Source organism: Enoplosus armatus, chromosome 3 (genome assembly GCF_043641665.1).
Source record: "Enoplosus armatus isolate fEnoArm2 chromosome 3, fEnoArm2.hap1, whole genome shotgun sequence".
In the NCBI taxonomy this organism is placed as follows: domain Eukaryota; kingdom Metazoa; phylum Chordata; class Actinopteri; order Centrarchiformes; family Enoplosidae; genus Enoplosus; species Enoplosus armatus.
In genome coordinates this window covers 7,265,156-7,276,071 of record NC_092182.1, presented here as the reverse complement: position 1 = coordinate 7,276,071, position 10,916 = coordinate 7,265,156, and the positions used below count along the sequence as shown (strand labels likewise).

At 41.2% G+C, this 10,916-nt stretch overlaps 1 protein-coding gene across 1 annotated transcript; it reads left to right on the top strand.

Moving 5' to 3' along the window:
* The first annotated feature begins 5,495 nt into the window (after window positions 1-5,495).
* kbtbd8 (kelch repeat and BTB (POZ) domain containing 8) lies at window positions 5,496-9,562 on the top strand. The gene is given in 6 exon segments (XM_070903451.1): window positions 5,496-5,579; window positions 5,581-5,623; window positions 7,251-7,458; window positions 7,687-7,993; window positions 8,191-9,010; window positions 9,099-9,562. Coding segments are annotated over 6 exon segments (1,926 nt in total).
* The last annotated feature ends 1,354 nt before the right edge of the window (window positions 9,563-10,916 follow it).

Genomic DNA, 10,916 nt, shown 5'->3' with positions numbered 1-10,916 from the left:
AGGAGGACGATTTAGAAGGAGAAAAAAAGAGACTTGTCAAATTGGACAAAATGTGTGGAGTGCATTTTTTTTTCCTCCCTTAACTAATTAGCGGGAGGCTAAAAAAAGCCAAATTTTATAAAACCAAATCCATCAGCCGGACAAGTGGAACAAATGAGGCGACCTCACAGTGGGAGGCAGCACAGCCTTATTTGTTTGCTTTTACAACTTGAAGGGCAGACGATGCACGGTCACCCGGCAGCAGCCTACTGAAACCGTCCCCAAAGTTTCAGCCAATGTGAACCTCGGCTTCCCACCAGTCACTGTCGCTTTTTGGCAGACAGATCAAAACACTCGAGCTTTGATCCAGTGTTATCAGCGCTGTTACATTTTCAACACAGTTTCCAACACAAGAAAAATAGGACATTTCCTTTTTTGGGCTCATCTCTGCTAACCCGAGAGTTTGCCTTCCATCTCACAGCTACGAAAGCATGAATGGTTATTATCATCACATAATAGGACCACCCACTGTGAGTGCAACAGACCGGATAATACTCAGGCAGCTTCCAACACACTGATATTTGTACAATATTATCTCTCCTAAAATGAACTCAGTCTTGAGGCATTCTTGGCAGTGTCTAGGTTGGAGTATTAAATTGTAAATATACATGTTTATCTCATGCCTTTCAACTCCTTGCTGCAAATAAATCTGATGCAAACTAGACAATATTTAGCCAAACCATTTAAAGGAATAGTTCAACAGGCTCGTTCGCTTTCTCACCGTGAGTTAGATGAAAAGATTGATACCAGCACTTCTAAAGCTCACTAACATTGCAAAATGACATTTGTCGTTTGGGTTATGTGCGGGACTCCAGAAATACTGTTGGCCAGGAGTAGTCCGGCGCTTAACCCCAGTAAAACAGGGGTTTTGTATGGATTACACAAAGAGGATATAAGGAATTAATTACTGGGTCCTAGAGTTGATGGGAGGAAGGATTTTTATACCTTTTGACAGAGCCAGGCTAGCTGTTTCCTATTTCAAGCCCTTATGCTAAGCTAAGCCAACTGGCTGCTGGCTTAAGCTCAATATTTAACAAACCATGAGAGTGGTAGAAAGCAAATACGTGTATTTCACAAAAGTATTCCTTTAAAGGTAAGTCTTTTTTTTTTTTATCCTAACTTCATGATTTATTGATGATGATAATGGCCCTCAACTTCCAAATCTGGAGTGATGCAGCTAAACAACAACCATTAGCAAACAACTTTGTCAGCAGTTGCTAGGGTGGGGTTGTGTGTTAAGGTGCTTTTGGGGAGACTCAGACCATCTGCTCACCAGCTCCTCAGGTGTGGTTGGTGAGAAGGAAAGTCAGAGGAAAACAGCAAGAAAGGGACTTCTTCAACATGGAGAAGGACCTCCAGGTCTGTATTTACAGCTGCCTCCCATAGTGCTCCTATTTGTCTCCCCCTGAGTGGCAGGTTGGGGGAGCCCATGGCTCTTCACAACATCTGCAGGCATTTTTCCACAGGCCCCCGGAAGCATATAATAACCCATTACCTCCATCTCCCTTCAAAAACACACATTTAAACTACAATCACACCCCCCGCCTCCTCTTCCTCATGCATCCCATCTTGTCTCCTCTTCTTCTGTTCTGCAATTCAATCGTGGCCATCCTGGGACTCCGCCATTTAACCCCCCCGCACTGTCTTTCTCTCATCTTCCCAAGAGATTACAGGAGACGGGCTCTCAACTAAAGAGGGGCTTTATAGAGAAGATGAGAGCACTTATTGCAAATGTAAACCCTTTCTTTGTGTATATATACATATTATACAGAAAACAAAGACTCATAAATACAATAAATTATTTAGATATATCACATATATTTTGCACAGTAAAAGATGAATATACACATTTACTTCCCTTTGGACCCAAGAATAAGATATATTTGGAATAAAAACACCAAACAGCAGTTGTGTTTCTGAATCTGAGGGTAAGCAGCAAACTATGATGCCATCCATTCCTTTATATTCTCAGGAGAAACCTCTTCCAATTCAATTGGTTGCAGCCGTTCTTGCAGTTTTTCGGGCTGAACCAGTATCATATTGTGAATGCACACTATAATAATAAATCTCTCATTCATAGTGCTGTGACCAGAAAATCCTGTGCGGAATGGGGATAGAGAAGAAAGTGCAGATATCAGGTGATCAGTTTCAATGTATCAAAGAGGGACATCTATGGAGGGGTAAACAGAAACCAGAGCTATCATCAAATAACAGCGACCCCAGGTAGCCGTTTTCTCTCATTCAACAGTAGCTAGGCCCAATTTCACAGGCCGCACTGTGGCTGAATGGGAAGAAATTGGAAAAAAAAAAGTGAAATCGATTGCTTAGATTGCAGCTGTACTTTTATTTGTCTCTCCTTCTGTCATTTTACAGTGTTATGCAGTGTTAGAACGTTTCCAGCCGGCACAACACTGATAATGGCATTGCAGTAAAGGCTAAAATATTATTGGCCTAACGTCAGCTGCTAGCTTCTGATTACATGCTTATACACTTTTGTCAAATTAATTGTACAGAAAAATCGTCACAGAAGACATTAATAACACTTAATAAACAAAAACCTCATCCAAGTCATAAGATCCTGACAGACAATGCTTATGATAATGAATGATGAAGTTACCAGGACCTCTAGCGCAGTCTATCAATAAGTACTTGTTTTTGTTCAAAGGGGAAGACCTTTGACCTGAAAGGGTTTGCATGTTTGAAAGGAGTTGACGTATCAGTGAAAGCAGATGAACTCTCAGATTATAATGAGAGTTGAAAGCAGAAGAACTATGAGTTGACAAACAGGTAAAGAAGAGGAAAATAAATCATATAAGTCATATCTTTTAAACTTCATATCTGATGTTACCTGACTGTTACCCAAAAACTCACACACACACACACACACACACACACATACAAGAAACACAAATATCACATTATCAAGACAAAATGTGGAAACCTCTGAAGCAGGTTAATGCTTCTGATATTTACAGACACATTTTGTGATGCTAAACAATAGCATCATCAGACCGACTTGTGTAATCATTCTTACAAATCCATTAATAAATGAATTCCAAATGTAAAGCAATAGATATTAAATGACTGCACATTAATACATGGGAATTACATGGAAATCATAATGATCAATAAACAGCAGTTAGTCTATTTCTCTTGACAGCGTGAGGTTGCAGGTGCTGCCACATGTTGTGAATGTCAAAAGACCCACCGCGGTAAACTCCCACCTCAAGTCTGATAGAGAGCTCAAATTGCAATGAATTATCAACCGCCATTGCCACAAAGGGCATTGCCTCATTATTGTTGACAGTTTGTGTGAAGAGCCTGAAATATGCAATCAACATAATAATAGAGAATTTCGAATGAAACATTCAAGTTTGACTTAATTGGTAGATGAAAAATGCATGTTTCCTGTAGCAACTATTAATATTTAATCTTAAATGTTCCCTTTCGATAGAGAGATTTAATAACGCTTGCTTATTTGTTTCAAACATCATTCCTGTACAGTTATGGTATATGGCTGACCACAAATTATAATGAAATTGACTCACATTATGATTAAATGTTGGCCGAAAACTTACTTCTTGTCTGGATATGTCATTACCATGCTGGGTGGTAGAGTCGCTGTAACTACGACGGGAGGTCGTTGGGGGTCATACAGTACAGTTCCACTAGACAAGAGAATGGCATTTAAACAGAAATCCTGCATGTTTTGTAGGGGAAACGTAGTAATCATTTTCAGACATCCAGTAAAGAATCTCATTACCATTTTTAGAATCACTGTGTTAAAATATAAATGTAACCTGTGACACATGTGTAACAGTCATTTATGAAAAAGAATGGATGCAAAATGAATAATTAAGAAAAAGTCAGTCGGATTGGTGTGACCAGAGGGCCTTTTCCATCCACTGTCACTGCCACTCATAATTTCACCTTCTTCTCCAAGGTAAAGGTAATGTTGCCAGGTTGAATAAACCCACCTAAACACAATTTATTCAACTTTGAAAACATGAAATACAGTGGAGTTTACTGGCCCTTTCAATCCAACATAATCCCGTGTGATCTAAAATTCATGGCCTGTAATAAGAGCTGTTTTATAAATTGAACAAACATGAAAACATGCTGGGGATATAACAAGTCTGCCAACATTTAAATTTCTAGTTGTATTGCCCTGGGGTATGCTGTGAAAGGCTGTTTAATCAGACATTTACCATTTTCATATTGATACACAAAATTAACAAGTTAAGCAAATGTATAAACAAGGCTAAGAAAATGTATGTGTGAAATTTTACACTCTTTTAGATCTGTTTGAACACAGCATCATTTGTTTATGTGAGAAATGTAATTCACTGACCTGTAGTGGATATTGAACTCTAAACCAGAATGGTGATAATGCCAACTGTGCCAAACAAACACAGCTGTGGTTGGCAATACCTGAGCAAGGCCAAAAAGCAGCACATAAGCCACCCCCCCAAAAAAAAAAAAAAACACAACCTATTTTTCAGTAGAAAAGAAATAGATCCTAATTGTTTCTGGTTTCACATGCCAGCACACAACTACCATGTGCAAGATAAAATAAGATGGTGAGATAACTAGATACTAATTGTCTTCTCTTAGTTTAAAAATATTTCAGGCATACTTGCACTGAATTACTTTCTATGTAAAAACAACAATTTTATGAAATTAATTTGAAAAATCACTGGTAGCAGCTTACAACAGCATGCAAACAAGTATGTATCTCGAATCCTCAAACCAGCGAGAGTGCTGTAGCATAATCTCAGGCCCTAATGGCCACAACTGCACAAGTGGATTTGCATGGAAGCAGAATAATATAACCAGATGAACGAGCTAGGTGTCTATCAGGGTGCATGGTGACAGCTTTTTCCTGCTTATGGAGAAGAGTTTCTAACTGTCTTTCACCTTGTAATTCACCATGTTGACATGGCGGCCATTTTCCTCCGACGTCATGCTCAGGGTGGGAAGCTCAATGCTTTTATGTTGTACTGCTGTATTCCACTAGTACTAGTCGTACTGTACAACAAAAGCACCCTTTCAACATATAATAAACGTCTTAAAGAAACACGATTGTAGGTTTTATGTGGTTGCTCACTGTATTGGTTTTTAACTCATACCCAAGTTTATTCATCTCCGTTTTTATTCACCATGTCGTCCCTATATAGTGTAATAGGGACAAATTTAGAGATACTGGATTCCTCCCGGAGAGTACTGTCTACTGCTTGTGCTCCACCATGCTTATAATACTACACAGCTCAGGTCACTGCTTCACTCAGAGTGCTTCCTCTCTGCTTTGGACTACTCTGTAACGTATCCACCTGTTTAGATGGGCTGCTGTGACCTTTTTTGGTTGATTATATTGAGTGTCGTCTGTAATTCCGTTACTGTCTATCATTTGCCCATACAGCTATCAACTTTTTTTTCCTATTTCAGATGAAAGGAATATGATTGGCTGGGAGATCCGTGCTCCTCTTGTGATTGGCTGTTCCTTGTTTCCGGGGCTCCGCTGTGCACTCACTGACGTTTCTCGGTCTGCCCCGAGATAGACTGGAGAGAATGGCTGCCAGTGGAGGTTAGCAAAATCTTCATTGTTTTGTGTAGTAATCAGACTTAAATAACGCCTTTTAAAGTTATAATTTGTGTGTTTATATGTTCGTGGAGCATAGTGTTACAGACTAATGGAAAGACCCATGACATGTTACATTCTCGTTAAAAGAGGTCAGGTTCTAAACGACTCCTCAAAAAGTGTTGGTTATCGTTAGCCTCGCTATGTGGCTAATGTTAGCTGTCTGGCTAACTTTCGGCCGGTTAGCTCGCTACCCACAGCTGATTGTGTAAACAGTTGCTTATGACAAGAGACGAAGGTTAGATAAGTGGTACTTATAGTTACAGTTATCAATAGTAATGCACTAGACATCGCACTAAGTACTGTGATATTTCTCTAAAATAGGGACCCTAGGACAGGAAGCATTTGCGTTTTTATCGTCCCTTACATCTCGCAATGTTGTGTCAAAGAAAGCTTGCTAACATTAGCTTGTTGCCTAGCTGTCTGCTAAAAGTTAAGCTTGCATGTCACTAAGCTAACGTAACCGCGAGCACTGCTGTTTTTCGTGATAATGAAACATTCCGACGAACCATTATACAGCCTGGCTATTAAATGGTTGTATTCTTCAAGTTGGTTTTCAGTATAATTAGCCACCCACACAGTTACTGCAGTCACCGGGCAATGATGTGAGATGTTAGCAAGCTAGCTACCACCTGGCGAGACAGTAGTTTTTTCTATTCACTCATCGCGAGCCTTTGTCCTGTCAAGGAGTTAGCGTTGCCCAACACGAGGTATTTGTTGGAAAAGTTTTTGTTCCTTAGAAGCTGAATGTAAGACTATAATGTAAGATTACAGGCATGAAGTCGGGGTGCCAGTTGAATAACTTGGCAAAGCACGTGCATTAAGAAACATGTTTACTTTGCAAACACTACTATCGGGGAACACAACTGAATCCACGACTTTATAGGCCCATATGTTATCCGTATGTCTAGAGTCGGTCTGTGAGAACATGAACAACTTCTGCCCAAAGTTTGAAACAAGCATATGTGGAAGGAGATGAGATTTTATTTTTGTAGTTGCCTCAGTCATTACTATAACGTAGCCAAATATACTCTTGGCCCATACACACTGTAAATCATAATATCATTATGAACATTGATTTTGTGACATCTATTTTGTGACCAGCAAATATACTGTTTCTATCCCACTTAAACACACACTACCATTGCAGTATTAATCTACAGTAAACCTTTCTGACAAACATATATATCGCACGTCAGTTTTATTAACATGGTGTAGATTTCACTATTATACCACTATTGCGTCTAATCACCTTTGTGTCATCTCAAACTCTGCCATCCATCTCATCCTGTGTGTTAAAATGTATCACACAGTACAGGTCAATCTCAATCAATATGTTTATTTTTCTGTTTTCATTAGATTGCATTAAAGGTGATTGGATCAAGGGTCTCAAAATGCTAACCAGAATTACTGTTTACCAGTTATAATTCTATGACCCTCAGTCAAATTTTCTTTCTTTTTTTTTCTTTTTTTAAAGGAGTCTGATCAAGTCTTTCAGTGTTTTGTGCACCATTCCTAAAGGTGCTATGGTGATCTTATGTTTTTCTGTCTCTCTGTGTACTGTGTTGTTCAGAGGTAGGGAAGCAGTTACAAGTACAAAATGGGACACCTCCAAGCACCAACTACAACGGGGTAGATGCTGTTCATGCCTGTAACATCCTTCAGCAGCTCAAAGCTTTGTATGATGAAGCACAGCTCACAGACATTGTTGTAGAAGTGGATCATGGCAAGACTTTCTCATGTCACCGAAATGTCCTTGCAGCCATCAGCCCGTATTTTAGGTAAGAAATGTTGGATTTGTACAAATGTTTGTATTTTCATAATTTAGTAGCTGAAAAACCTTACTTGGTTGTAGAGTCAGCTTGGCTATGGGTTAACTGATAAATGTTATAATGTTGAGATCAAACTTCCTTCTCAAGTTTTCGCACGTTTGAATCATAATGCAGTTATTGTGTGAGAATTGATTAATATAGTTATAGCATTTGTGTTTTTTCCACCATTACCACCAGGTCCATGTTCACCAGTGGCCTTACAGAGAGCAGCCAGCGAGAGGTCAGAATTGTCGGGGTGGAATCCGAATCCATGCACCTCGTCCTAGACTATGCCTACACATCCAGGGTCACGCTCTCTGAGTCCAATGTCCAGGCCTTGTTCACTGCAGCCAGCATTTTCCAGATTCCTGCCCTGCAGGACCAGTGTGCCCAGTTCATGATCAGCAGACTTGACCCCCAGAACTGTATTGGGGTCTACATGTTTGCTGATGCCTATGGACACCAGGAGCTGAGGGAACGCTCGCAGGACTACATCCGCAAGAAGGTCAGTTTAACATGAGCACAGGATTGTTTCCTTAACAGTTATTTGCTGTGTGATTAAATGATTGTGCGTGCTATTATTTTACTCCACTTTTTCATTGCATTTTTTTTCAAAGACGATATCGTTATTCTGGTCTTGTAACAGTGCTTTCTTTGTGTGTCTGGCTGCTAAAACTGAAACGTTTTATGTTTTTGTGGTAGTTCTTGTGTGTGTCATGGGAGCAAGAGTTCCTTCAGATGACCAAGGAGCAGCTGGTCAGCATTTTGAACAATGATGACCTCAACGTGGAGAAGGAAGAGCATGTCTATGAGAGCATTGTCCGCTGGCTGGAGCATGATCTGCCTGGCCGTGAGGCCCACCTACCTGAGGTTTTTTCCCAGTGCATCCGTCTGCCCTTGCTGGATGAGGCCTTCCTCAGTCGGATACCTGCCCCCTTTGCTTGTGCCCTGTCCCTGTCTAAGGACCCTGCTGAGGCCAAAGCCCGCCTCACTGGAACCAATGGTTGCCCGCAGCGCCTAGGTATGACTGCTTCCGAGATGGTCATCTGCTTTGACGCCGCTCACAAACACTCAGGGAAGAAGCAGACGGTGCCTTGCCTGGACATAGCCACAGGAAGGGTGTTCAAGCTCTGCAAACCACCCAATGATCTCCGGGAGGTCGGTATCTTGGTGTCCTCAGAGAATGACATCTACATTGCTGGAGGTTACAGACCGAGCAACAGTGAGGTGTCCATAGACCATCGGGCGGAGGGCGACTTCTGGCAGTATGAACACGCAGGCAACAGATGGCTTCCACGTGCACCTTTGCTGAGAGCGAGGATAGGCTGCCGGCTTGTGCACTGCTGCGGGAAGCTGTATGCCCTGGGAGGCCGAGTATATGAAGGTGATGGGCGAAATGCATTAAAGTCAGTGGAGTGCTATGATGCCAGGGACAACTGTTGGACAGCAGTCAGTCCTATGCCAGTTGCCATGGAGTTTCACAGTGCGGTGGAGTATAGGGACCGCATCTATGTCCTCCAAGGTGGGTTTATGCTGCTTAAGTGAAACTATGCAATCTCTACAGTGGACTGAAGATGACTCTAAATTACATTTCTCTTTGTTTTCTGCAGGTGAATATTTCTTCTGCTTCGACCCCCGTAAGGACTATTGGAGTCATCTTGCCCCGATGAGTGTCCCTCGGAGTCAGGGTCTTGCTGCCTTGTATAAGAACTGCACCTACTACATTGCTGGTATCTGCAGGAACCACCAGCGTACCTTCACTGTGGAGGTCTACGACATTGAGAAGAACACATGGAGCCGCAAGAGAGATCTGCCCTTTGACCAAGCCACAAGCCCGTACATAAAGGCCATGCTGCTGCAAGGCAAGCTACACCTGTTCGTACGAGCCACACAGGTCATGGTGGAGGAGCACGTGTTTCGCACCAGCCGCAAGAACTCCCTTTACCAGTACGACGACGAGGCAGACGTATGGACCAAAATCTACGAGACACCCGACCGCCTCTGGGATTTGGGTCGCCATTTTGAATGTGTGGTGGCCAAACTTTACCCACAATGTCTACAGAAAGTGCTTTGAGGTAGCTGGTTTTGTGAACCCATCTATGAGGCAGAGAGGGGAGTAGTGTGGTCCTGCCTGCCTTGTGCCTGGTGTTACCTTGGGTTTGCACCACAAGGACCATTTTTGGTTAAGTCTTAAGTCGTTCAAACTTTGGTTTAACATGATCAAAATGGGAGTGCTTTTAAAGATTGCAGTATTTTTTTTTCCAGAAGGCACCAGCTACCCACACTGATGCTTGTTTAACAAAACCGTACAATGAATCATAAGTGCAATTATCCTATTTTTTGCTTGTTGTTGAGCCATGTTGTTTTATTTTTGTTTTAGATACATATATAGGTAAGGATTTTTACAAATGATAAGCATGCGAATGAGGGTATTGGCAAGATAAAAAGTGCCCTCTGGAGATATGGATGCTACGTGTCAGCATAAAGTGAAAATCTATATATATAAATAACTATATAAACGATATATTCATACGGGTAAGATGAGTACCATAGCTCATTAGTAGGTTGCTGGCTCTGAGGTTTGTGTGTTGTTGTTTTTTCTTTTTCTATTTTGTGCTCAAGTCTCTCTTCAGCTTATTTTATAGACGAGTTTTAATTTGAAGTGTGCTTGTGATTTACATTACCTTAGAGTTTTTTGAAGCTTGAAGCTTGTATTATATTTTTACGGCCCTCTCTCTTCCTTCACATGCGTCAGTGTGTCAAACAATACACTATGTGTGGCTTCCGAGCTATTTTTAAGTTTTGTTTGAGATTCCAGTTGCATGGGGGCTCATACCTCCCCACTCTTTGAGTTGTATCCATCTTGTGTCACACGCGAAGACAACTTAAGTGAAATGTTCGAGTACTCACTCTCCACATTGGAGAAATAAGGACAGAGTCAAATTTGTGGCAACACTAAGTGGAAAGTTCAGACCAACTAAACAGGCTTACCTCAGAAACTTCAGATATACTTGATTAGGAGAAAAGGGACATTTCAGGCCATAGTGTTGATTAAGCAACTGTGTGAAAAGCTCAGTTCAGCATTGAGCTCTGTTGAGGTTGTATTTTTCAACATTGGATTAAAATCATTTGAAAAAGGTTGAAAGAGCCTTCCTCTTAAATGCCAAAAAAAAAGCATTTGAGGTCTTGTTAAAGTTGATCTGGATTGAATTTTTGTGGTAGCAATAAGTCATGGAACTGTGATTAGGCTATATTACGTCATATTACCTTAGTAAAAGTGCATTAATTGTGTTGTGTGCTTGTCTCTGCTAGTGAAAATCACGGTAGTTCCAATAATGATTGTGTGGCTGTCGCATGGGTGCAGGCTTGAAGTGACGTGTAATTTAGTGCAGATCATTTGGGACGCCAATGTGCCTGTGGCTTGAAAA